Source organism: Podarcis raffonei, chromosome 1 (genome assembly GCF_027172205.1).
Source record: "Podarcis raffonei isolate rPodRaf1 chromosome 1, rPodRaf1.pri, whole genome shotgun sequence".
Taxonomy (NCBI): Eukaryota; Metazoa; Chordata; class Lepidosauria; order Squamata; family Lacertidae; genus Podarcis; species Podarcis raffonei.
In genome coordinates this window covers 45,145,900-45,173,333 of record NC_070602.1, presented here as the reverse complement: position 1 = coordinate 45,173,333, position 27,434 = coordinate 45,145,900, and the positions used below count along the sequence as shown (strand labels likewise).

At 39.4% G+C, this 27,434-nt stretch overlaps 1 protein-coding gene across 4 annotated transcripts in view; it reads left to right on the top strand.

The window, feature by feature from the left end:
- UBR1 (ubiquitin protein ligase E3 component n-recognin 1) overlaps positions 1-27,434 on the top strand; it is a 58,152-nt gene that overhangs the window by 20,911 nt on the left and 9,807 nt on the right. For 2 of the 4 annotated variants that reach the window (XM_053384011.1, XM_053384003.1), the window contains exons 11-39: positions 97-195; positions 1,013-1,170; positions 2,006-2,105; positions 2,556-2,684; positions 3,983-4,163; positions 4,807-4,868; positions 5,565-5,675; positions 7,291-7,356; positions 7,459-7,560; positions 8,289-8,352; positions 9,703-9,827; positions 10,465-10,517; positions 12,023-12,125; positions 13,634-13,682; positions 14,858-15,012; positions 15,821-15,920; positions 16,640-16,749; positions 18,369-18,458; positions 19,140-19,321; positions 19,621-19,823; positions 20,240-20,333; positions 20,893-21,045; positions 21,745-21,842; positions 23,192-23,282; positions 23,642-23,790; positions 24,497-24,552; positions 26,555-26,651; positions 26,920-26,987; positions 27,278-27,428. In XM_053384011.1, coding sequence (XP_053239986.1) covers positions 97-195; positions 1,013-1,170; positions 2,006-2,105; positions 2,556-2,684; positions 3,983-4,163; positions 4,807-4,868; positions 5,565-5,675; positions 7,291-7,356; positions 7,459-7,560; positions 8,289-8,352; positions 9,703-9,827; positions 10,465-10,517; positions 12,023-12,125; positions 13,634-13,682; positions 14,858-15,012; positions 15,821-15,920; positions 16,640-16,749; positions 18,369-18,458; positions 19,140-19,321; positions 19,621-19,823; positions 20,240-20,333; positions 20,893-21,045; positions 21,745-21,842; positions 23,192-23,282; positions 23,642-23,790; positions 24,497-24,552; positions 26,555-26,651; positions 26,920-26,987; positions 27,278-27,428 — 3,199 coding nt within the window. Of the gene's footprint in view, positions 1-96; positions 196-1,012; positions 1,171-2,005; positions 2,106-2,555; positions 2,685-3,982; positions 4,164-4,806; positions 4,869-5,564; positions 5,676-7,290; positions 7,357-7,458; positions 7,561-8,288; positions 8,353-9,702; positions 9,828-10,464; positions 10,518-12,022; positions 12,126-13,633; positions 13,683-14,857; positions 15,013-15,820; positions 15,921-16,639; positions 16,750-18,368; positions 18,459-19,139; positions 19,322-19,620; positions 19,824-20,239; positions 20,334-20,892; positions 21,046-21,744; positions 21,843-23,188; positions 23,283-23,641; positions 23,791-24,496; positions 24,553-26,554; positions 26,652-26,919; positions 26,988-27,277; positions 27,429-27,434 lie in introns of all 4 variants that reach the window. The other 2 variants (XM_053383994.1, XM_053383985.1) reach the window with 1 other exon arrangement.

Here is a 27,434-nt window from a genome sequence, read left to right as displayed (position 1 = left end):
GCAGGGATTTCACTTACCGTATGCTCTCCTCATGATGCCTCTGGCCTTAAGTTCCTGCCAGGCAATCACCTTTTTTGCATTTTCTTCTCTTCACAGCATTACAAAAAACTACAGAGCGAATACATCAGTGATGATCATGAAAGGCAAATTTCCGTGACAGCACTTTCGGTTCAGATGTTCACCGTTCCTACATTGGTACGTACAGCCAATCATCCGAGTATATAAAGAACTTTTTGTATTGTGTTAATCGCAATACTATTAGGTAACTTGGACACTGCAATAAATTTTCCAAAGAAAGACTTGGTTGAATTCTGCTTAAGATACATTGCTTATTTGTATTCCTATCTGACTTGGTCTGGCATCATACAGTGGAAACAATAAACAATATGTGAGAAGAAATCTTGCAAATAACCTTTATAGTCGTTTATGCGTTCATTTTTTAAATAAGCAAACGTATTTAATTTTTGTTTCAGTCACTGTAACCAAGGGGGCAACCATATCTCTGTATTCTACTTTTTTCCTTTTGTCCAGAGCCTACAATCAGCCTTCAGTACAGCATTATTATAGTTTGGATCCCATGAACCACAAGCAGTGTCCTACTTACAAAACAAGGCCTTATTGCCCTCTCTTCCATACTGAAGCCCACCCCAAAAGCCAAATTTTTGGTGGTGTGCTGACACTGTGTAATTTATTTATATGCTTGCTTGATGGTAGAAAACAAACAAACTCAAAGCAGTTTAATTATTTAAGCCTTGCTGGCAAATTTGATTTGCAAAGACAGAAGACAGTGATGTGATAAAATATGCTCTGTAACCCATCATCCCTGTCCAAGCTGGCTGGGACTGGTGAGAGGTAGAGTCCAACAAATCCAGTGGGCCAGTGGTTCCCTGTGCTTACACTGTACTTCTGTAGTACTACCTACATAAAGCAGCAATACATCTGAAGGTTTTACCTTTTTTGAATAAAATAGAAAATGAAAAACAAACAACAATTGTTACTGCTTCTCTCGCAGGCCCGCCACCTCATTGAAGAGCAAAATGTAATCTCTGTCATAACAGAGACGCTGCTTGAAGAGCTCCCCAAATATCTGGATAAAAATGGCAAATTCAACTTCCAGGATTACAGCCAAGAGAAAATGGGTCGAGTATATGCAGTCATATATGACCTCAAGTAAGTGTTCTTGTCTGTGGAGATAAGTACGTGTTTCGTTAGGCAATAATATTTGTTTTATCCTACCTAGCTCTTTACATGTTGCAGAAAAGTGTTTGTGTCTGGGATAAGCATTGCAAAACATGCCACATTAGAACTGAATCATATTGTGGATATGCAACTACAACCTTAGGCAAATGAATATAAATGAAGCATTGCTTGGTCAGACGTAGCCCACTATTCAGTGTCTCAACCAAAATTTAGAATCATAGTCAGAAATTAGACTGGCCATTTTGTCATTCTAGAACCAATTACTGGCACAATTCACTGGCAGTGGAGAATAATAATTTATGTGTCTGTCATTACCACCATCAGGGCATACTTCCTTACTATATGTTGCAAACTGATCAATATCTATTAAAAAAATGATCTGTCTCTTGTGTTGTGTTTTATGTCACCCTTTTCTGGGTAGACCTAGTGCAGACACAGTTGTGCAAGAGGATATCAGTGATCAAGGTCAGCTTGTTCTTCCACATTTCAGCCAGGCTGTCACTATTTCCAAGAGAGAAAAATCATAGAATCAGGCTTCTAAGGTTGGAAGGGATCCCGAGGGTCATCTAGTCCAACCCCCTACAATGCAGGAATCTCAGCGCACGGTCCCCCATCCAGTTCGAATCCATCCTGGACCCTGCTTAGCTTTGCAAACGTGTTAGCCATTTTATTGCTGCACCAGTGGGTATTTCCTCAAAGGAGTTTCAAAATCTTTCCCAGCCACATACGATTCCTGCCCCATACCCCAATTTAAAGCCTGCTTTGTCTGGAAAAGACTTCTGAAATTCAACTTTTTTTGCAACAGGTATATTTTAATCAGTAAGCCTACAGTGTGGACAGACAAACTGCGAGAGCAGTTTTTGGAAGGGTTCCGTTCTTTTCTGAAGATTCTTATTTGCATGCAGGTACAGTATATAATATATACATCTCTAATTTGCTATTTGCTATATATAGATGGCTACTGTATTATGAACCTGCCCATATGCCCAATACAATATTAATGTGCTATCCTAATATGATTCATAAGCTTTCTTCTCAGATGTTTTAAAGAAAATCAGTTTCTTTCAAGTGAGTATGAATTAACTTTATTCAGCAGTGCTCTGGATTTTGCAAACACAATTACATATGTATATAATTTAGGATGCTATTAAAACACACACCATAACTGCTTTGAGTTTTCCTGTTGATTAAGCAGTAAATAAACATTATTAATTAATTATCCACACTGTAGAAATATAAATGGCCTTGTTTTAGTTGGCGCTTACTTCTGTTTGCTTAGAATCATGGTTTGAACGTCTGTCTGATACAAGCCTCAGTTTAGTCACATACTGTTTGGGGCGGGGATTTCATTCCAGGGCATGGAGGAAATAAAAAGGCAAGTTGGTCAGCACATTGAGGTGGATCCAGATTGGGAAGCAGCCATTGTCATCCAGATGCAACTGAAGATTATTCTCCTGATGTTTCAGGAGTGGTGTGCCTGCGACGTAAGCCTCTTTCAATAAAATTGCAGCATAATCTATAGAAACAAATACTTGTTTATGGAGCAGACTCAAATCTTTGGAGGTGCCTTGTGAGCATACCACTCCCCATGACCTTGACAAGCCTGGTGCTTCAACTTTAACCCATGAATCTTTTTTTACCTTGAACTCTTAAAAGTTTACATATCAAAATTTTGCTATGATAATTTCAATTGATACTTACTCGGCAGGATCTGTGGAAGTATTTGTATTTAGCAAAAAATAAAATAAAATGAAAGAAGATTTCCCTCCTAATTGAAGCTGGGTGCGATACAGTTGGCCCATCCCCATACACAAGGGTTTGGTTCTGGGGGGCCTGCAAAATTGCACAGAGTCAGGAACCCCTGGAACTGTCCTCCTGCAAGGTGGAGGGTTGTTTACCGGACTCTGGAAAGGTCATAGGAGGTCCAGTATGTGAGCCGGACCTTCCATACCAGCCTCTGGGATGCTTCCAGAGCCCTCACATCTCATTTCCAGAGGCTGGTAAGGAAGGCGCCACCTTGCTTGCTGGACATTGGGAAGGCGGCTCTGGGAGCATCCCAGAGGCTGGTAAGCATGGAAAACCTACTTGGTGTGCAGGGGATAATAAATGGGGGGCAGGAAATGGTGGGTTTCCCCTGTTCATTTATTTATTTACCTACTAACCACCAACCCCACTCTTGGTGTAAGGTTGCAATTGCGTATGTAAAGTGAGCATAAGTTCTGGGCCCACTGTATATGATAAACAACACTGAATAGTGAGAAGATACAGATTCTGGATTTGGCTGATGATCTGAATCTTTGCTAAGCTTCTTGTTTCAAAATCTGTTTTGAAAGTCTCCTACTTATTTTCACAATCCTCTATATAGAAAGCTGAAAAGTGGCTTCTGGAGATGCAGATCATTCATAAAGCTATGGAGTTGAAAATATATAGTTAAGCAGCAAAGTATCTGAAAGTCATCTGGAAAAGACAATTCTGTTTTTAGATTTACGTGTGGTTGACCAGAATTGTGACAGAAGAAATGACTAGAAAGTTGTTCCTAAGAGATGCAATTGAACAATCCATATTCTTACAGGATAATTAGTAACCAATTTTCTTAGGAATTAGGTTTATTTTAAACATATAGCAATGCACAATTCCATGGCCGCTGATCAAAAATAAAACGCATGACCCATATTAAAACATAGAAATGAGACAGTATGATTTTTTTTAGCACAGTTAAATTGAAGTAGAAAAAATAAGGCTGTATATTTAAATATAATAATAAAAATATTGTCCATTCTAGGAAGCACTGTTGGTGACTGCTTACAAGGAATGCCATGCAACAGTATTGAGATGTAGTGCAAGTAATTATTCATGGGACAAGACAGTGATTCATTTATGTGGCCATACTTTGGAAAACAAGCGCTTCAGGGTGTCTGCAGATCCTGTCAGCATACATCTACCATTGTCCAGGATGCTTGCTGGTGAGTGTCCTGCGCTTGCAGCTTATGAGAATTGCAGTCAGTTCCTGCTCACTTTTTGAGAAGGATTCTGAACCTGGAGGTTGTTTTTAACTATCATGGATAACAATAGCTACTGTAAGATCTCTCCTGCGTGAATTTTTCAAATCTTTTTTACAATCTAAGCTCATAACACCATTTTGAATTCCTGTTCTTGTAAAGGAAAAAAAAAATATTTTGCTGTTCTGAATCTACTTGCCAGTCAGTTTGATTGGGTGACTGGCTTCTAATACAGCAGAGAGCATAAAGTATCTCTTCACAGCATGTATAAATTTATTAGGGCTTGGTGCATATGGCATAGTAAGCCAAACTATGACTTACCTGGACTGTGAATATGTGTAGGCTCCCAGAGAGGATCTTGCAGCTGCTTAGTTCCTCCTGAGTCCATTTTCTCCCACACTTCACTGAGCTAAGCCAAAGTTGGACTTCGTATGCTCTCTGAAACTTGGCTTGTGATTAAGCTCTCTGGCCAATGTTGGTTCTTGGCTACAGATCGTAGTTAGTGAGGGGAGAGCTTAATTATAAGCCTGTATTTAGACAACAAGCATACAAATGCATCTTGTAATTTACAAATTGATACAAACATTACTGTTAATGTATTTCCTAGGTCTGCACATACAGTTGAGCAAAACAAATGTAATCTCCAGACTCCAAGAATTCATAACATCTGTAAGTATCTCCACTGGATACTCAATAGTATTTGAAAGTTCAGCCGGTTATGAGAGAAATTGTGGTATGGTGGTTAACTTGTTGGGTCTCCCTGATCCAGTTCCAGTCTCAGTTCCCTATCCAGTGATGAAGATCACTAAGTGAGCTTCAGCCAGCCCAGCCCTTCCCTCTAAACCCAACTTTCCTCAAAAAGTTATTCTGAGGATAAAATGGGAAGGGGAAGAACCAGGTATGGCGTCTTGAGTTCCATAGAAAGAAGGTGGGATATAAATGTAGCAGAGAACTAATAAAGATACAAATAAGCTCTTAATTGCAGGAGATCTTAAACTGCAGTACCCTGCTGTGGGTAGTTATTGGCTGCTAAATATAAATAATTTTCAAAAAAGATTGATGCTGTTTCCCATCAATAATTGACAATACAGTCATTAGTCATTTCCTTAAGGAGGGATATAGGTCTGTAGCGGCTGAACACTGAATGAAAACTGACTTGACCTGGCTGAAACCACACAGTACAGTGTTAGAGCCTAGCATAATAAAGTGCAATTTAATTCTGCCTCTAACCTTTTGTTGTATTTTTCTTTTAACGATAGCAGAGAAAACCCCGCCCCGCTTTTTTACTAACTTATCTGTAGTAATTGATTTCCTTGTGCAAATGCCAGTTGTTTTAACACAATCAATTTTTAAAAAAACCTTTAGGAAGAATTCCAGGTGCAGATGTTGGTGGAATATCCTTTGCGTTGTCTAGTATTGGTTGCTCAGGTTGCTGCCGAAATGTGGAGAAGGAATGGGCTGTCTCTGATAAGCCAGGTACCAAACCAAATTTCTCTACAAATATATTCTCGCATGTAGTGCTATATATCCCACAGAGGTTAAGTTGTCAATATAAGTATTGCAAGCAAATTAGTGGACAAAAACTTACTCCAGGGCTTATTCAGTAGGTAGGAAGAAGAGTTTGGATTTGATATCCCGCCTTTCACTCCCCTTCAGGAGTCTCAAAGCGGCCAACAATCTCCTTTCCCTTCCTCCCCCACAACAAACACTCTGTGAGGTGAGTGGGGCTGAGAGACTTCAAAGAAGCGTGACTAGCCCAAGGTCACCCAGCAGCTGCATGTGGAGGAGCGGGGACGCGAACCCGGTTCCCCAGATTACGAGACTACCGCTCTTAACCACTACACCACACTGGCTCTCAGTGTAGGAAGGGTACAGTAGGTACCTTGGGCCAGTCACCAACTCTTAATAGAGTTGTTATGAGAGTTGTTATGAGAGTACAAGCAGGGGATTATTTGTGCTTCTTTGAATTCCTTGGAGGAAGGACAGGGTAAAAATCTGATAGATAATACTGTAGATATTATATTTGACTGTCCCTAAAGTACAAGACCGAAATATTAAAATTAAGGTTTGTAAGCCTCGAACAAGGACTTTCCAGATAGCTCTAATTTTGAATACGTAAGATTATTTTCACTGGGTGTCATGTAACAATGAAGGGTCATATACTGGATCCTAAAGGCCATGTAATGCCCATTAGCTATAATAAAAAAATAAAATAAAATCTGTCTAGTGCAAAGTCCAGGTAATGTGGTTAATGAAAGAAATAGATAGAAATAATCAAACTTGATTTTGTTAGTTAGTAATGTATGAATGCAGTCTTTCCTATCCTATCCTATGTTCTTAGATACAATTAATGAGTGTGAGTGTGGGAAAATATTTTGTGACAAATGCACAACTTTAAGGGAAGGCATGTGGATTGTGTCCAACAAACAGGAAGTAAATAGAAAGGCATGAGGTAAATATAAAGTTATGTTTTGAAATTACAATAAATACATATGCTGATGTTTAATCCTTCCGTTGGCCATGTTTCCACGTAACGCTAACCACTAAAACTTAGTTCACAATTCTGAACTGAAAATGGAAGCAGCCTCTGTCACTAAATGTTTTTTAAGTTGTGATTATGAGCTTAAATCAACAAATGCTTGGATCCAAAGGAGGCCTGGTAGAAAGGGACTCAGTGAAACGAGACATCCTGCCTGATTTTGGGTGAGTCGTCTCATTCCTCTGGCAGTTTCCTAGAAAATCTCTCTTGGGAATTGAAGGATGATCCTGAATGGTGGGGGCTGTAATTCAAGAGGAAATATGGGATCTCCTAAAATTAAGAAAATCTTCTGTGAGTGAGAGCTTCTTTCAGTGAGGAGTTGGAGAAGGGAGTCACCTTTTGGCCACCTTCTGCTGGTCTTTCCCTGCATTGAAGCCAAGAGGTTTTGTCATATGCAGTTTTAGGGGGTATTGCCAGTATCAGAAATGTGCTAGCTGAAAACTTTTTATAACAAAGTTAAGAGTAGGAAGGAGTGTTTTTCTGAGTTGAATGCCTATGCCAAAGAGGACGGCTTTGTATACGAAGCTTTATATACGTTTTATTTTCTTTCAGATGTTTTATTATCAGGATGTTAAATGTCGAGAAGAAATGTATGATAAGGATATAATTTTCCTTCAGGTGAGTATGTTTGCAATTTCTCTGGTCTAATAGTAACAGTGTGTTGTTTGTTGCCTAAATTCTCTGTTCTCTAATGCTATTGAATGTGTATATTTCTGATAGATTGGGGCATCACTTATGGATCCAAACAGTTTCCTCTTGCTTGTACTCCAACGATATGAACTGCTTGATGCCTTTAAGAGAATTGTGCCAACCAAAGACCAGGTACAGAGCTATATGCTGTTAATTTTTACCCTTGAAATCATAAGCATGTGGAAACCCACTGTTTCTATCTCCTTCAATGAAATTGCAATATTTTGCTAAAAACAGTAATTTCCACTGAAGAGACTTTCTTAAATCACATAGACTTTCGATACCATAAATTATTGCAGCTTTACAACTTAAAAATGGAATTTATCCCTTCCCGTCCTTTCCCTTCTCTTCGATTCTCTTCTTTAGATTATTTCCATCCAGCGTGTAGGCTTAATTTTCTGACATGAGTGCTGGTGGGGGAACTTTTAAATACTGGGTGGAATCCAGTTGCTGCCCTTGTGGTCATGGAAGGACCTTTGACCCAACTGATGCATTCACACAAACAGGAGAGGGATTCTTGGCAGTTTGCCCTTTCTACTGCTTCCCTGCTCTGTAGGTTTCCCTAACACTCTGGAGCTGATTTTTGGGTGGTGGTTGGGGCTGCTGTGGGAAGCAGGAATTGGCAAAAATTGCCTCTCCACTTGTCCTGTTTGCAGAAACATGTGGCGCATCAAAAGCCCTTCTGTGAATTCACGGGCACCAAGTAATTTCCACCCTCTATCTTTCCAGTTACTTTTCTGTTCATAAAGCTTTGGGTCAGCTTAATATGTTTTCAAGTGCTTCAATAAACCTCAGGCTTCAGTATTTCACATAATTATATTTTCCAAGACCTTCATTTGTGCTTTCTTGAAATATTACAGGATTTGAATAAGCAGTGTAACACATTAATAGAAGAGATGCTTCAAGTTCTTATCTACGTGGTGGGTAAGGAAAATTGCTTTTTTAGAAAAGATGGAGGTTGTTTAGAATATGTAATAGGTTCTCCAGTAATGGAAACTTTAATATCTGAAACCATCACACTTGACACAGGTGTGTTAGGTGGCATATTAATTACATATCTAATCTGGGTTAATTATGAGCCACCTTTTAATGTTGTCCTTCCCCCCCCCCTCTTCCACCATAGCTGGTTCTTTAGGCCCTTAAAAAAGTTCATTTCCTTTGCAACCATATGTAGAATTACCTTCAGCTATTCAGTGTGGTTATGTATCTCCAAGGAATAGCCTAGCTTGATGTGTGCACAGGCAGCTCATTGAATAGTCTGCACATGCCATTGTGAAAAGTTGGGTTTCCAGTGGCTGTTGATGGTTGTGGCAGCACTGCCCTTCTTTAAACAGTACATGTGAATACTGTATACATGGACTTCTGGAAGTGGCTGATGGAAGACAATGGCAGACAGTGCATTTGTATAGTGAATGAAAAGTATTTTCTTTCAATAAAAACTGAAAATCATGTGTACAGCTACGATTGTGGTTAGGTGGGCTGCACTGTACCAAATGCCTCTTTGGGTAATAACATTTTTTATATTGATCCAGTGCTGGGGTTTCAAAACTAGCTTGGACAGAAGGCAGTTATCTTTCTGAAATTAGAGCAAAATCAAGAAGGAATGGAAGGAAAATTAATTACTATTAAAAGCAACAGGAAATAGAGAGAAGACTGAAAAAATGCAAAAAAAACCCCAAAAAACCAGGCCAGTAGGACAGCTGGCTCATCACCAAGCTAAGGAATAGGCTGTGCTTTGAAAGGGGCTTTTGAAGACTCCATTTGTGAAAAAGGTGATTTGGCCCATGAGGGTTCGTGGAGAAAATGATCTGTCCTACTGGCTAGATCCAGTTCCCCACCCATGGGATAGGACATAGAACAGGGGTGGGGAACCTCAAGCTCATGGACCAAATGCTTCCAGGCATCTTTGTCTTATCCTCGGGCTTCTCTCCATGCCATGATCATTGGCTCTGCTCCCAAGTGCTTTTGCTGGCTGAAATGTGTTCTTGAACACATATATTTTGCTTGCTTGGATGGAGAGAGGGTTGGGGTGTGTGTGTGTGTAGGAGTCCTCAGATTTTGTATGACTGTAACCTCACTTTACTATTCTCGGCCTCTTTATCTAACCTACTATATATTCAGCCCTGCCCCTGCATTCCCTTTCAGCACTCCATGCCACTTTCAAGCAATTTTTAGTCTAGGAACCATCATCATTACAGTATGATCTCTTGCATGCATGAAAATGTATTCCACTGTATATATGTGAGATTACTTTCTTCCTCTTTTTGCTTCCAGGGGAAAGATATGTGCCAGGAGTCAGTAATGTGACAAAAGATGATGTTACTATGCGAGAAATTATTCATCTGCTTTGCATTGAACCAATGGCTCACAGTGCTATCGCAAAATCTTTGCCCAAGGATGTGAGTGATTTCTTCCTTTGATTCCTATTAATCTAGAAAGATTCACAGATTGCTTTACCACAGAACTCTTTAGGGGCGTATATGATAATATTACCAATGAAACACAGCTCAAGTTCCTTCTGTGCTTGATGTTTCCTCTATCTTGTGTTCCTCTTTCAGCAGAAATGTTTAACATCCTTTTCTTAGACAATCCAGACTTCTTGTTGCACAAGAACACCCACACCCACACACCCCATTCTATACACAGAACTTCTTTAATATTACTGTGATTGCAAAAAACCATGCACACTAGGAGCTCCATGTGTCCATGTCATTTTGGATAAATCAGCTTAAAAGTACATGATTATATTTTAACTATTTGCTAAGACACAGTGGCCTTCATAATAACATTTCAATTTTGAAAATTTTGATTGTTTTTAATAACAATCTGCTTCCCAGCTTCCCATGCCCTTGCTCTCGTTTGAATTGTTGCTGCATTAATAGCATGGTGACAAATGCCTACATTCAGTCTTATCTGGGTATCTGTAGATGTTTATCGGCTACTTATTCTTAGGTAGCTTGATTTGCTTTTAATTTACTGTTTTTCACTACATATCTTTTGTTCTTACTACTTTACCATATCAAATGTTTTTAACAGGAAAACAATGAGACTGGTTTGGAGAAGGTCATCCACAAAGTGGCCATATTCAAGTAAGCTCTTGTTCCTTTTAAATCAGTAGTTAAAGCATAGTGATAGCATATTATTAATTAATTAAAATTGTATTCCGTCCTTCATCCGAAGATCATAGGACAGTTCACAACAGACAAATACAAAATGAGAACACAAAATGCATACAGTGGTACCTTGGTTCCCGAAAGGCTTAGTTGACGAACAAATCGGCTTCCAAACGCCGCAAACCTGGAAGTAAGTGTTCTGGTTTGCGAACGTTTTTCGGAAGCCAAACATGTGTTTTGGCTGTCAGCATTGTTTCTGGGGCCATTCAGCCAATCAGAAGCCGTGCCTTGGTTTGTGAACGTTTTGGAAGTCGAACAGACTTCCAGAATGGATTGAGTTCAAGAACCAAGGTACCACTGTACTAAAACAAAAACAAACCCAAGAGTCCTCTTCCCACAAACACATTTGAAAGGCATAGAATGTTAATCAGCCAAATGCCTAGTTGAAGAGGAACATTCTCATGTGTTTGCCACACATAAAGAAGCCAGACATTTGAAATATATATGCTTTCAGAGTTTTACAGAAAGAATTAAAAACTGTGTTGAAGCAGTGATCCATTTACTCAGATTTCAAAAGCATTCGCTATGTTTCAGTAGTGGTTTTTCATGTTTGTTTACCTTGAGAGGGAAGGGTTTTACAAATCAGCTTGTCGAAGAACTGTGTGTCTGTGGAAGGAACTTGCATGTTGCAGAGGATTCTGTGGCCTGTTCGAAGGAACACCCTAAATTAAACTGGCTAGATGCCACTGTGCTGTTCTGTGCACACTCAGTTTGTCCTTCAAAATTCCTAACATGTCCTGTGGCTTTGAATTGTGAGGATATTCAGGATAGAGGCAGCATGCCTATGAGTAATGGTTGCTGTTGCCCTCATTTCTTGCTTACTCATTTCTCTTAGGCATCTAGTTAGTCACTGTGGGAAGCAGGATGGTGGACAAGATGTAGTAGTAATAATAATAATAATAATAATAATAATAATAATAATAATAATAATAATAATAAAATAATTTATTTATACCCCACCCATCTGGCTGGGTTTCCCCAGCCACTCTGGATGGCTTCCAACAGAATATTAAAATACAATAGTCTATTAAACATTAAAAGCTTCCCTAAACAGGGCTGCCTTCAGATGTCCTCTAAAAGTCTGGTAGTTGTTTTTCTCTTTGACATCTGGTGGGAGGGCGTTCCACAGGGCAGGTGCCACTACCAAGAAGGCCCTCTGCCTGGTTCCCTGTAACTTGGCTTCTCGTAGCGAGGGAGCCGGCAGAAGGCCCTCGACGCTGGACCTCAGTGTCTGGGCAGAACGATGGGGGTGGAACTGCTCCTTTAGGTATACTGGACTGAGGCCATTTAGGGCTTTAAAGGTCAGGCCCTTGGTTGGAGTCAGCAGGATTCTTTGTATGTTGTCTGTATGAAACAACTGTGTGTTCTCCTTAATGCTTTGCTGAAAATAACTGCATCGTTTTTATGCTTTTCAAATAAAGGAAACCAGGTGTATCAGGCCATGGAGTCTATGAACTGAAGGAAGAATGCCGCAGAGAGTACAATATATTCTTTTACCATTACACCAAAACACAGCGCAGCAAGGTAAGGAAATCATGATGTGACACCCGCAACCTTCCCACCAAGTGGGGAAGTTACCATGTTGCTTGCATGCCTGTTGCGAACCTAGCTGTCTTGTGTCCCTTATGATCAAATTGCCTAGTACTCAGAGGCCCCTGCCCCCTGGAGTATTATCCATAGTGCTGAACCCCTAAAGGACAGGAAGACAGACGAAGCACTTTCCAAAATACATGGTAGATTGCAAGCCACTGTGGATAGCAGCCAATTATTAGTGTGATTATATCTTTTGAAGAAACAATATTAACCTAGTAACCAGGAATTTGCATACAGGGTCTCAGACCCAGGTTTCCTGTCCTTTCCCCCCTTTTTAAAAATTGTGTTTTTACTTTGGTTGTAGGACATCTGGGTACATTACAAAGCCCTGTGCTGGAGAGATCCCAGCAACCTACCATGTCAATTTGCATAGAGGGACTTGTTTTAGTTTTAATGTACATATGCAGTATTTCTTGCCAGTAGATTGTGGATGGAGCAGAGGTCTCAAGCCACATATAGTCTACTGGGCCTAGAAAATCCTGTTGGCATCCCATAGCTTAGAGATCCTGATACCCAGAATTTGTTTTTCTCCCTCCAAAAGTCAGACTAAATTTGCAACTATACATTTTTATGCATATTTATGTTATGGGCCTGTGCCCTGAGTCTTTTAAGATGAGGGTATAAGTTGTGGAGGTAAGAAAAACCCTGCTTGACTCACGGGTCTCTTTTACTCATTTTTGTTTATTTCCCCCCTGTATTATTCTTGTTCAAGGAATAACTTAATTGTGTATATATTTCATTGTTTTAGATTAATTCATATTTATTGAGTCTAGATTGAATTTTATGTCCTACATGGATTCTCAGATTTCATGTTCTTCATATGTATTCTTTATCTAGAGTGCAGGTGCCCTAATGTGTTCATTCATTACATAGTAGCATAGTTCATTCATTACATATTAGCATAAGGTATTTTTCCAAGTGAAAATTATACATTTACAGAACTTTGAAACAATGCTGCTAAAAACCGTTTTTCTTTCTTTCTAGATAACGGTCATATTAAATTTAGTAAAGCATCTTTTTGGAATCCTATTGGCATCCTGTAGCTCAGCATAAAGGCTGACTCTCAGAATTTCCTCACCCTTGCACTATTTCACTAGTTTTGTTAGTCTAACGCGTGAGCGAGCATCTGCCTGCCTGTACTGAAAAGAAAAAGATTTAGTTTATGCTCATAGATGGATACAAAAAAAGAAAAGGGGAGCAATTGCTTTATTCAAGCAATTGCTTTACTCCCAGTGCCTCTTTAACAAGTGTGTGCTTTCAGGTATATGTGTGTGTGTCTTTTTCTTTTCTCTAGGTTCTCTTTTTTGTGCCTTCAGAGAATTCCTAGTACTTGATTGTTAATTGCTTTTGATGGAATCTAATCTAAGCTTTTTGTCTATACATTCAGTCAAAAAACCTCATTGATATCTTGAGAGTAAACAAGTTGACTCTTCTTACAGGCTGAGCATATGGAAAAGAAAAGAAGAGTGCAAGAAAACAGAGATGAAGGTAAAAAGTTGGAACAATGAATGAAATAAGTGCAAGGAAGTGATGGTGAAGTGTGTGTTTTTTTAAATAAAAACAGCTTTGATCCAGAAATGATTCATCCTCATTCCTCGTAAAGATCAGAGAATGTAAACACATTACTGATTGCCAAGTCATTTATTTATTTGCAAACGTACAATATATGGTGACTTCCATTGAGAGAACTAATTGCACTTTGTGCCACTTTTGTGTGCTACTATTTTGATGAAGAAACTAATTACATCTGCTTTAGAGGTTGGGATCACCTATCCATTTTCGTCACAGTTAGGACTACTTCTTAAGATTGGCTTGGCTGTTGCTGTAGATGCTGCGGTATTGGCAGTGTGCCCTAGGCTGTGAGATTGCATATAGATATTCTCCATCAGTACTAATGTCCCACTCCAGCATGGGGGAGGTGGAGACCCTTCCTGCACTCTTGTCCACTGCTACAAATGTGGGTCAGAACCATTTCTGTTTACCTTGTTTCACTTATTCATGCTTCAGCTCTTAAGCTATTGCTTGGTCCTTGTAGTTTTTCTTTACAAATTTTGTGATTTGCATAGAGGAGCTGACGTGTAGTGCTACGTTAAACAATAACATACAAGTTTCCAGGAATGCCAATCAGTTACTCTAAGGTTATACTGAAATGCCCTGTGAATTACAGTAGTACAAAACATTTTAAATCCAAAAAGGGTGTAATGCAATTGTTAAACAGTATCAGTGTGCTTAGGAAAATGCTGTTACTTTGTAGTTGGCATGTTCAGATGTAAACGTTTCCAACCGAGCAATTCCATTTGGAGAGCCCATTGCTCAATGCTAGAACACATGCTTTGCATCCATTAGGTCCCAGATTCAGTCCCCAAGCATTGCCACTTAGAGTTCTCTGAGTAGTTAAGTAGGGAAATTCTGCCTCAAACATTGGAGAGAGAGGCAATACTAAACCCAAAGTATATGTTCATATATCTGCTGCAGTTAGTTGAGAGTTCTACCAGAGCACTTTATAGGAGGACGTATATATGGCAGGACTTTATTTCATACAAGTATGATACATTAAAGTAGCATCCACTGCTTATAACCAAATATGAACGTCTATGCTCCTTGATTTCATAAGACTGCCGGGAAGTTAGTAATGCATGAGTATTTGTTTACTTTTTTTATAGCACTACCACCGCCTCCTCCGCCTGAATTCAGCACTGCTTTCAGAAATGTGGTGAACGTTCTGAATTCTGATGTCATGATGCATATTCTCAGAACTGTGTTGCAAAGAGCACTAGAGCTAGAAAGCCACTTGTGGACAGAAGCCATGATCCAGATGGTATGCTTGTCGACTGTATCTTCTGATATTTCTGCTTTGGGGTGTAGGTTGCTTTTGGAATGCTCTTCCCTAGAGCGCTGTGTTTCCCCCATGTATTTAAGGTACCTTTACCCTGTTCATCATGCCATTCCCAGGACATCTCTTAGTGTCATAAAATGGTAAATATTGCAGGCTGCAGTTGCTTGGATTGAGCTGTGGGCGAATAGTCTAGCAAGTGAGTGAGGTGTAGAGGGAGAGGTTTTTTGGGTCAAGTGTGTGGGAAAGCCCCTAGTAAATAAATAAAAATTAGTCTCTGCAGGACAGCTCAACAGCACCTCGATGATCGACAGTTCATTTGTCTGTTGCTGCAGCACACTGCCCTTAGGTTTACTATCATGTGCTAGACATCTAGGTATCCAGATCATGGCCAGGTTACCTTGGGTACCTTGCTAACCCAGGGATGGGGAGCCTCAGGGCCAAATGTTTGCTGTCCTAGTCTCTGTGCGGCCCTCAGGACTCCACAGGCAACACCCCTCTCCACCCTTTTTCACACCCTCCTTTTGGGGTTTTGCCTGCTTAGAATGTGTCTTCAAGCTCATCATGCTGCTTGCCTGCCTGGATGGAGAGAGAGATATGTGAATAAATTAACATTTGTTGTTCCACCCAATTTTGCTTCTGGCCCTGCCCACTGCTGGCAAGTGGCCCCTGGAAAGGTTGCCTAGAAGGGAATGTGGCCATTTGGGCTGAAAAATGGTCCCCAGCCCTATGCTAACCAGAGGGTGTTTCATTCTAAGCAGCCTAGGTTTAGTACTTGTTTACATTTCTCTAGGTTCTTCACCTTCTTGCTTTGGGCCTACTTGAAGAAAAGCAGCAGTTAGAGAAGGTTCCAGAGGAAGAAGTGGCCTTTGACTTCTACCACAAAGCATCAAGTAAGTATGCCATCTTGTAAAACAAGAATCTTATTTTTAAAGTGCAATGTGAACTCACTGACAGGCATTTGAAGCAGAATTGCTACCTTTGATCTTAGATATGAAAAGCCACCAAGAGTTTATTTCCAGCAGAAAAGTGCTTACTTAGAGAAATATTTTGAAATAAACACCATTTTAAAACAAGGAGAAAATTATTCAGTCTTAATTTGTCTACAGATACTACATTAATGCGGAGGAAATATATCTTACCAGGTTTAATCTGTAGCCACTACTTGAGATACCAGCTTGTGCTGAATTTCATTTGATGGTGAAAACTTGTTCAAAAGAACTACAATGTAAACTAATTGCTTGCAGTTATTACCTGCATGCTATAATGGAAATTATTATTTATTAAATTTATATACCACCCTTCATCTGAAGATCCATAGTCAAACATTTGGATTATGTTACATTTGGTGAGAAACAATGAAACATAGACCCAAACACAATGCATTGATGCTGCTTTGTAGCTTGTTACCCCCATCATTTTGTAAAAAGCGATAATTGACAAAGAAGTCATGCATCACCTGTGATATAAGGAGGTGTTGTAACAATAAAATGTCCCATGTCTAGTCTTTTAAGTCATTGTAATGATTAGTAAAAGGGAGAAATGATTATCTTTTACGAGAGAACATGTGTGGTTGTTTTTTTAAAAAAAATTATTCCATCTGTTTGCAAAGGAATGGGAAGCTCTGCTTTGAATGCAATGAACATACTAATGATTTTGGAAAAACTAAAAGGAATTCAACCTCTGGAATCGCAAAAAGACATGATCAACTGGGTATTACAGGTAAAAAAACACACCCCAAAATGTCCCGTGTTAAATTAAAAAAAAAAGAAGAACTTGACACATTTACTCCACAGTGTTGCTGGTGCACAAAGTAATCTCTTTAAAAGATAGCATATACAGATAATGTTGTTACTATCATTGTTTGTTGCAGAAAACTCATAATGAATTAATGCTTGCTTATTCATGTGATAGAACTGGCTGGTGGGAGGGGGATTTTAACAAAAACTAGCTTAGTGGAATACGACAGTATCTCTGTTCTGGTTCAAATGAGATATGCAACAGTTGCTACTGAAATGTTGCTCTTTATTGGCTTTTCCAAAGGCTATATGAAACGAACGATCTGTTCCTCGTGTAAAGGATTGTGTGACAAAACATGATCCCCTGTAAATACAGCAGATTTGAGATGACCGGGCTGCTGCTTTGGCACAACCATGGACTACTATGAATGTTTCGTTGCTGATATTTAAAGTCCTTAATGACTTATTACCAGGATACTCAGTAGACCGCCTCTCCCAATCTTTAGGATCTTCCGAGAAGACTCTACTGGTTGTTCCACAACCAGCGATTGTCACTTGGTAGGAATGCAGAAATGGGCCTTCTTGGTGATAGCACGTAGCCTCCAGAATGTGCTCCCTTGGATAATTTATGAGGCAGTGTTCATAATAACTTTTAAGTGTCTCATAAGCTTACATATTTGTAAGCAGGTGGCGCTGAGGTCTAAACCACTGAGCTTCTTGAGCTTGCCGATCAGAAGGTCGGTGGTTCGAATCCCTGTGACTTGGTGAGCTCCCATTGCTCTGTCCCAGCTCCTGCCACCCTAGCAGTTTGAAAGCATACCAGTGCAAGTAGATGAATAGGTACCACTGTGGCGGGAAGGTAAACAGTGTTTCCGTGCGCTCTGGCTTCTGTCACGGTCTCCCATTGCGCCAGAAGCAGTTCAGTCATGCTGGCCACATAGCCTGGAAAGCTGTCTGTGGACTAATACCTGCTCCCTCGGCCTGAAGTGAGATGAGCACCACAACGCCATAGTCGCCTTTGATTGGACTTAACCATCCAGGGGTCCTTTACCATTACCTTTACCTACATATTTACCAAAGCTTTCCTGGACTGTGACTTTTACTTTTAAATGTTTTTGTTTTGTGTACTGCTTAGTTTTATTTGTGACATACTGTTTTGTTTTCAGGAAATTTTAATGCACATTGCATTTTTATTGTTATTATGTAAATGCTTTAGATTTTTTTATATATATATAAGCAGTATATATTAATAATAAATACCACAGGCAAGACATTTTTGAATAGCCTATACAAAAAAGTACATAATTGTTAAAGCCATTTAATAACTATGTATACTTTTTTGTATACTGAGCAGCTCCATTTGTACACACCATTATTACCTGTAGTCTTTGTAGAGACTGAATAGAGAAAAGTGAATAAAGGTATTATTTTCCAAACATAAAGATGGTAACAAATAGTATTGATTGTGTTTAATACTGGTGCTTCTAATGGGGTATATCTTGTCCAGCATGCTTTCTTTCATGGGGCAAACCATAACGTGGCTTGGAAATATAGAAACATCACAGTCTATTAGTATTGTAACTATTAAATCTCTGTTCCCAGATGTTTGACACAATAAAACGGCTGAGAGAGAAGTCATCGTTTCCCACAGCAGCCATTGCATCTGGGCCAGAATCTGCAAAAGCCAATGAGGTAACTATAAAATAGGAAAGAAATAATGTATTCACAAGAAGATTTCTACAAGTTTCTACATTCGGAATTCTAGCCCCTGGGCTCACAGCTCCATGCATTTAAATGCAAGATTAAATATTCCATTCTGATTAACAAAATTATATATTTTACAAGTAGGAACTGATTTGGAATGGCGAACTTCCTGGCTCCTTGATTTTTTTTCTCTTCCCCCTATATTCCTTGTTGGCAGAACCCTCTGTAACCAATCTCTCTGGAGGCTATTCTCTCTAGGAAGCTGTTCCTAGTGGTCCCAGCCACAACTCCGTTGGACGTGAAGTTGCAATCTCTCTTGCCCTGAGAATCTTTAGACACTGGAACTATAGGTTGAAGATGAAGGGCAGCATTATGGTGCCTGTGTCTAAAACCTGTTATTAGCCCTGTACAGCATTGCAATGATAAGAAATTCCCATTACCTTTTGGGGACAGAGTCTGTTCACAGGATAGCTGTGAGAGGCTTGGGATATGGAGGTGGAGTAGCGTCACTTTATTTTTTGTTAAGCAGAGTGCTAAGCAAACGCCACTGTTATATTATTGAAAAGTGATTCTATTTTAAAGATTTATTCCGGTTATCTTTTTTGTTAATAAAAACACCCTTGCCTGGGTGTTTGTTTCTTTGTTTGTTTTGCTTTGCTGCTAAATAAGATGCAAAGAACTCAGGACAAGGAAAAGGCTGAGAGGAAGAGAAAGGCCGAAGCAGCCAGGCTTCATCGCCAGAAGATCATGGCCCAGATGTCTGCTTTGCAGAAGAACTTCATTGAAACTCACAAGCTCTTATATGAAAATACTCAAGAAACACAGGGGAGGGATGTTATGGAAGAGGAGAGGTAGGAAAATAACAATTAGTAATAGATTTTGGAGTAGCTTTTGATAATATAAAATAATACAAAATTAGAAGTCATTGGACAATTTTATTGGCTCTCGTGGTGTTGGGATATAATCAACATCTATTCAGCATGTGGCTAAATATTGGTTGCAGTCCTGTTTTTCTGTGGAGGGTGAGGTAAAACTACAGTATTCATGTATAAATTTTAAATCATATGTGATTTTATTTAAATGTAAACCGCAAATAATTGTTTGCTGACAGGAATATGTTAGTTTGATTTTTGTTGTGTCTTTATAACAGCCCACCAATTATAGATTATACCAGAATTGCCTTGGGACCCAAGCAAGGGCCATCTGTTGCAGAAAAGGAAGTGCTGACATGTATTCTGTGTCAGGAAGAGCAGGAAGTGAGGTTAGAGTGTGCTGCCATGGTTTTATCTGCCTGTGTCCAGAGATCCACTGCCTTAACCCAACATAGAGGGAAAATGCTTGAACTTTCTGGGGGTATGTATCCTCTCTTCAAGTCACCTGCTTGCATAAGCAGTAATATTGCTTCAGGTTTCCTTTTGTTAGTTCAAGTTATAGAACTGAAAGTCATGTTACGAAACATTGATGTGAATAGTTTTAGAAGCCATCTCAAATGCAGATGAGAAATCAACCGTTTTATCCCTTCTAATTGAAAGAAAAATCCCCCAAACCTGAACTATATTGAATGTATGAGCAAAGCTCAAAATCTTATTTGATGGTTGGTTTCTTAGTTGGTGTTAATAAAGAAGGTAAGGAATTATTTCTTCAGTGTGTACTGTATAAGATGTAAAAGATGCTCCTCTGGCAGAATTTTTGCTTGAATAGTCTTTGTAAAATCTTTCATTTGACACTAAATGATGTAATCATCCTTCATATCATTTTTCCTTCAATAGATAAAATAGATCCTCTTTTCATGGATCCTGACTTGTCATGTGGAACTCATACAGGAAGTTGTGGTCATGTGATGCATGCTGCCTGCTGGCAGAAGTAAGTAGATACATTTAGTAAACTTTATTATTATTTTTTGCTTTCGTTATAGTCAATTTTGAAACTATCTCTTCCAGCATATCTCAAGACATATTTAATGTCCAACAGATTCAAGTATCTCAGCAAAATAAATGAAACCAGGCTAGCATAAGTGTAATCAAAAGGCAAATATGGACAAAAATATTGGCTGTTTTGCCTGGGGCTGATGAGAGTTGTGGTCCAAAATATCTGGAGGGCACCAGGCTGGGGATATCACATTAACCTGGAGCTCTTGAAATTCTGCTTCCAGAACTGCCTATTGGGGCTTGATCCTGAGTTCTCTCACTGCACTCTACTTCTTGTTATCTCCCACAATATCCCATAGCTCATTTACACGGTACAAAGTTTTGTATGATGGGTGCAAAGTTCTGATTATTGTCCCTCTTTTTCTCTTATGCTCAAAAACAAAGTTATAACAGTAAGCCAAGTGCGTAACAACAAAGGGTATCATAACTCTGCTTTTCCTTGTTCACACTCAACACTAAAGACTTTCTTTTGGTTGTCTGTTTCAATATTGCAGGTACTTTGAAGCCATTCAGTTAAACTCTCGGCAGCGACATCATGTCGAACAAGTTTTTGACTTGGAGAATGGAGAGTACCTCTGCCCACTTTGCAAATCTCTGTGCAACACTGTGATACCCATTCTTCCTTTGCAAACACACAAGATAAACAGGTATGTTTAAACATTTAAATAGCCCGTTAATTAATTTTGTATACTGCTCTATACCTGCAGGTCTCAGGGCATTTCACAGGATAAAATCAAAATATAAAAACACAAAATACATAATAAAAACAAAAACAAAAGGAACCTAATAACACACACACTCCAACACATTTTTAAAGGCACGGGGTGTCAAATTTTAGTCTGATAACGGTTTTCTCGTTGCATGATTGGGAAAATATATGACAACAATGATGATGACAAATTACATTTCTATACCCACCCTTCAACCAAGAATCACAAGGAAGTTTACAATATAAAGACACAAAAATGCATAGCATAGTAACAAACAAAAACAGTACCCTCCCCTGCAGTTTAAAAGGCCATAAATTGTTTAAATAGCCAAAGGCCTGTGAGAAGAAGATATTTTTGCCTGGCATTGTAATGAAGGCACCAGGGGAGCCTCCCTGGCAGAGCATTCCACAAGGGAGGAGCCACCACAGAAAAGGCCCATTCTGTTATTTTATTTACCCATCAATTTTGAGTGTCTAGAGGAAGTTTTATAAAATGAAGTTATTCACATATGAACCAAACAACTAAATAGCTGTTTAAATTCTCTTCTTATAAGACACGAGCATCTCAGACTGGGCTCCAGGGGTTATATTTTTTGCTGTACTTGTGAAAACTACAACTACCTTTTTGTATTGTCAGTGAGGATGCCGAGGTGGTGGTTCAGCTTCTATCTTTGAAAAAATGGATAGAGATTGTTATGGCCAGGATATCTGGTTACAACAAGAAAAACCCTGAAGGTCTGTATATGTTGCACTTAACATTTTTAAAATGTTTTTAGGAGGTTGCCAAATCTTTATAAAACACTTTATTTTGCTATTGGTTACAGGTACCATTTTTAGGATCATTGCAATCTTATTGTCTGCCCTAAAAATAAGTAATTAAAATATCTTCTAAAGTCGTGCATCTCTAACAGAGTGTGGAAAGTTATGAATGCAAATTGAAGGGCTTATAATTCCATTGTTTTGTGTTCTGGATAGCGCTGAAGTCTGGTGCAGACTTTTATTGAATTTTTATTTAGGTATATACTAATCATGAAGTCATTTAAGATATAGGCTCCATTTTTCTTATATTAGGTTGCTTCCCACAGCCCCACCTTAAAATGTTGTGTTCTGTTAGCTTTTTGATTGTTCTGCAAATGAAGCTCACAGACTTAGACTGAAAATTGATATTCAAAGATTAATCCATTTGCATATTAATAGAGTCAGCTGCACATAGCACTTACCACCTATTGACATCTAATAGGTTGTTATGTAAGAATTATGTCTTAATCCATGGTTAGGCAAACTACAGCCCGGGGGCTGGATCCAGCCCAACCAGCTTCTAAATCCAGCCTGCGGATTTAGTTTTTACATGAGTAGAATGTGTCCTTTTATTTAAAGTGCATCTCTGGGTTATTTGTGGGGACTGCCTGGTGTTTTTACATGAGTAGAATGTGTCCTTTTATTTTAAATGCATCTCTGGGATATTTGTGGGGCATAGGAATTTGTTCATTGTCCCCCCCCCCAAAAAATATAGTCCGGTCCCCCACAAGGTCTGAGGGATAGTGGACCAACCCCCTGCTGAAAAAGTTTGCTGACCCCAATCTATCATTCATGATCTAAGAATTTTTACCATAGGAAGGACTGCTGCCCTTGCTTGCTCTGCCTGCCAACCCCTTTCCAAACCTCTCCTCCCTTTATACCTGACCAACTCCCCCTCTCTTTATACCTCACACATCTCCTTGCCCATCCCTGTGTAGCTCACCCCATTCCTTCTCCTCACAGCTCATCCCAAGCTCCACTCACTCCAGGCTTGCCCCTGGCCCCTCCCTCTCTCCTCATGGCTTGTCCCAACATCCTGCTCCTTTTAAATGAGGGGGGAGGCACTTCAGAGAGCACTTTGCCAAACCGCACTGTGAAGCGTCGCCTCCCCTCTGTTAAACAGCTTGCCTCGGCTGCCTGCCGCCCTGTCAGCACACAGAGTGGCTACATGAACTGCACCGTGACAACAGCCTTATGTTTTTAAGTATATAGGAGAAAATAAATAATTTTATTTCGTTTAGTTGAACTGCAGTCTGACATGAATTTATTTCTCTTTTTAAAAGAAGGAAAACAGATTGCTCCATCTTTACGTGACATAGAAATGGAAGAGACTTCATCTGATTTCCATTCCATTCTTAGCTTTGGAGTAGATCCTTTGTAAGTGTTAAGAATCACATTTCCACTTTAGACTAATTTTTTTAAAAAAATAAATCTGGAATCTATACAGTGGGCATTATTTCTGTTTATGGAAAATAATATTTTCATTAAAGTATCTACATTCTACAACATTTATATGGGCCATTATGATTATTATCTCTGATCAAGCAAACCTCTGCCAGAGTTTTATCTAATTATTGGTCACCGTTATCTCAGAATATAACTTGAAAGCTTGTGTTTTTTACCTAAGGGAAGTCTATAATAACAGGCAAAAGCTGAAAGATGATTTCCTGTTACCAGGAACTGCTCATTTAAATGCACTTATTCACAATCTGACATTCTCCTGGCTTCCTCCACAGAGTTAAGTATTCTAATAGTATCAAGGAGATGGTGGTTCTATTTGCCACTGCAATTTACAGAATTGGATTAAAAGTTGCACCCAATGAAACTGATCCACGCATTCCTATGATGACTTGGAGCACATGTGCGTTTACTATCCAGTGTTTAGGTAAATCAAAAATAGAATTACTTTCACAATTGGATTTCAGCTTTTATTATATTAGACATGAAAATAGCCAGGGTTTTAAACTTGAAAATATAAGAACACTACTACAATGCAGTTTCTAAAATACTGTTATAGGGCAAATCCTATATAACATGTACAAATACTGTACAAAAATCAGACTTTTACAGTCCCCGTTATCAAGCTATCCCATTTAAAAATTGACAGCAAAATGCTGGGGTCCCCAAAATGGCAAAAGGTTGGAATGCTTTGTTTTAATTTGAGGAAGTGTTTTGAAGATCTGCTTCTTGTACTTATTTGACTAATGCTATGGACATTTGACTACTTAACAAGTCACTTCAAAATCTATTTTAGTTGGGAACGCTCAATTCCCACAGACTGCAAAATGGCACAGTAGCCTATATTTTATTTGCTCTAGAATTGATATGAACACTGTGTTCAGACTTGGAAGCAAGCATACAGATGTGTGTGTGTTCCCTGAAATAGTAAAAATTAGACACTTTCATTCAAAGACATTGCTCCAGTTTGTTACCTCTTTCCATAGACCAAATGTTAATTAAAATGAACAGTAAGCTAAAAAGAGATTGAAAGCCAAACAAGCAGGTTCCTTAACTTATTGGAAACTGAAATGCAAAACATTTTGACTGCTTGTGGAGTACATGACTCACTACCAGCTTTGTTTCTTTTTCAGAGAATCTTCTGGAAGACGAGGGCAAGCCTTTATTTGGTTCTCTGCAAAACCGTCAGGTAGGAACAATAAAGGATGTAATTGTCGTGACCGACTCTGGGGTTGCGGCGCTCATCTCGCTTTATTGACCGAGGGAGCCGGCGTACAGCTTCCAGGTCATGTGGCCAGCATGACTAAGCCGCTTCTGGCGAAGCAGAGCAGCGCACGGAAACACCGTTTACCTTCCCGCCCTATTTCTCTAGTTGCACTTTGATGTGCTTTCGAACTGCTAGGTTGGCAGGAGCAGGGACCGAGGCAACGGGAGCTCACCCCATCACGGGGATTCGAACCGCCAACCTTCTGATTGGCAAGTCCTAGGCTCTGTGGTTTAACTCACAGCACCACCCGCGTCCCACATCAGTTATTTATTTAATGGATTTATTTATTGAATTTATTTATTGAATTTATATACTGCCCCATACCCAGAGGTCTCAGTGTGGTTCACAGAAAAGATCACAATATATAAAATCAGAGCAAGAACAATAACCCAATAACACCCCCCCCCCCCAAAAAAGAGCCACCTTTTAAAAGGGTATAGGATGTCCATCAGGTCAACCAAAGGCCTGGTTAAAAAGGAACGTTTCTGCGTGGTGCCTAAAGATGTACAATGCAGGTGCTAGGCAAACATCCCTGGGGAGAGCATTCCACAGACACAGAGCCACTGCAGAGAAGGCCCTGTTCTCGTGTTGCCATGAGGTAAGGTCCTAATGTGCTGCTATAGGTAGACTATTGAGCACAGCAACTACATTTATTACACTTCTTTCATAAACTAGTTATTCACATAACACTCTTCCAAATGTAGGGGTGGTACAGGGTAGGACTCTTGTGTTTAATGAATGTGTTTTATAGAAATATAGAAATACTTTATTGTCACTGTACCACAAGTAGAAAGTTCAGACAAAAAAATTAAGAAATATTTTGTTTTTTTGTTTTTTTTATAAAATTTTTATTAGTTTTTCAACATATATTATAAGACATTACAAACAACAATACACAAACAAACAAACATATAAACATGTATAATTTCATAGATTTTTTTTTCTTATACCCAATTTCAACGACTTCCCCATGCCTCCCTTTTCTGCATCCCTGTTTTAAACTTTTTCAGCAACCCCTGATCTAAATTACTTATAATTCCCTTTCTTTAACCTTTTTTTTTTCACTTGTCCAATCATTTGTCGCTGCAAATCTGCTATGCTTTACCCATGACATTTTAACACTCACTAATTTTACAACAATTTTTAAGATAAAATTTAAATTTCTTCCAGTCTTCTTCCACCGTCTCTTTCCCTTGGTCACGGATTCTGCCCGTCATCTCCACCAGTCCCATATAGTCAATCACCTTCGTCTGCCATTTTGGTTCCAGTGCTGGGGAACCTATGAGGGACATCCAGTGGTATCCTGCTGGCACAATGGACTTTGACTTGTACAGTAGGATTTCCCCTTTCTCTCAAATGCTGCCTTAATCACACGGAGCAGTATTTTTGGGGGGGGGGGTGCTCAGGGGGCTTCAGAAAAGGAGAGAAAGGGGGACTCCCTCACATTTGCTGGCTTGACATTGGATATTGCCTGATGTATTGTCTTATTCATATGCTCAGCAAGGCTTTGAACTTTGATTATCTCAAGTCAACAGTCGGCCTAGCGACCCAATTAAACAAAACAAGTTTGAAAGCTCTGGGCTAAGGATTCTCTTCCAGGGGATTGGCAAGGGCGGGGTGTGTGTGTGTAGAGAGATCAGGTATATGTAACCACTGGACCATTCCTTAAGTAGTTGCTCAGGCTATGTCATATATAATTTTCCAACTGACGTTTGTTTTGCCATTTGTTAATTGCTATGCAGGAGTTTGCAATCCAAATGCCATCTTCTTTAGTTGCCTTTTTCCTTCCTTTCTGCCTGTAAGGAGCCCAGGTCCTGGCTGCTATCTCCAGCCACTAGAACGCAAATATTTTTTAAAAAATAGGGATGGGGAAGCACAGCCCTCTTCTAACCAAACCTTTCTCCTTTATCTCCTCACCCTCTAGCACAGTGGTCTTAAAGCATTGCTGCAGTTTGCAGTTGCTCAGAGGATTACATTGCCACAAAGCCTGATCCAGCAACATCTTGTACGTCTTCTAGGAGGTAACATGGTGTTTTTTCCCCCATTATAAGTTTTGGAAATAAGTAAAGTCTTCTTGGAAAGATTCAGTCTCTGAAACAGTATCATAATTCAGATAAGAGACATAAGCTTTTATGGGTTTTTATTTTTTGTCTAGTAAGCTTGAAGAAACAAGAATTGACAATGTGGGGGGCAGGGAATCTTACATCATTGCAAACCCTTTCTTTGCAATCTGTTTTATTGAAAGCAGAAAGTCAGAATGTCCATTTAATATATATTTTGCTCTTGTAGTTCTTCTGCCCAGTTTAAAAGCGGAAGACACACCATCCCTTCTAGACGTGGATCTGTTTCATGTTTTGGTAAGTGTGTGTAGGATTCTCTTGGTGATGATGCTCTTAAAGTTTGAGATTGTGTGCAGATATTAGTTCCATGGCTTGTACAGTCTGGAGTCATGTCTGTAACAGTTCCTGGGGGGTGGGCAGTCCTTTGTGGGAATTACCTTGAGAGTGCCATTGATTCATTTTGGATTTGGATTTGACTTGTGTTTGTTTCCTAAGCCTTGAGTCAGTCGTGTAAAAAATGCCCCTGCAAATAGACAGTTTAATTTGTAATGAGTGCCAGGCCTATCAGTGTCTTATTTCCTTTTTAGGTTGGTGCTGTGTTATCATTTCCATCTTTGTATTGGGAGGATACTGTGGACTTACAACCTTCATCGATCAGCTCTGCCTGTAACAATCTCTACCTCTTCCACTTGGTCACTATGGCACACATAACCCAAATTATTCTCACTACAACTACAGGTGATG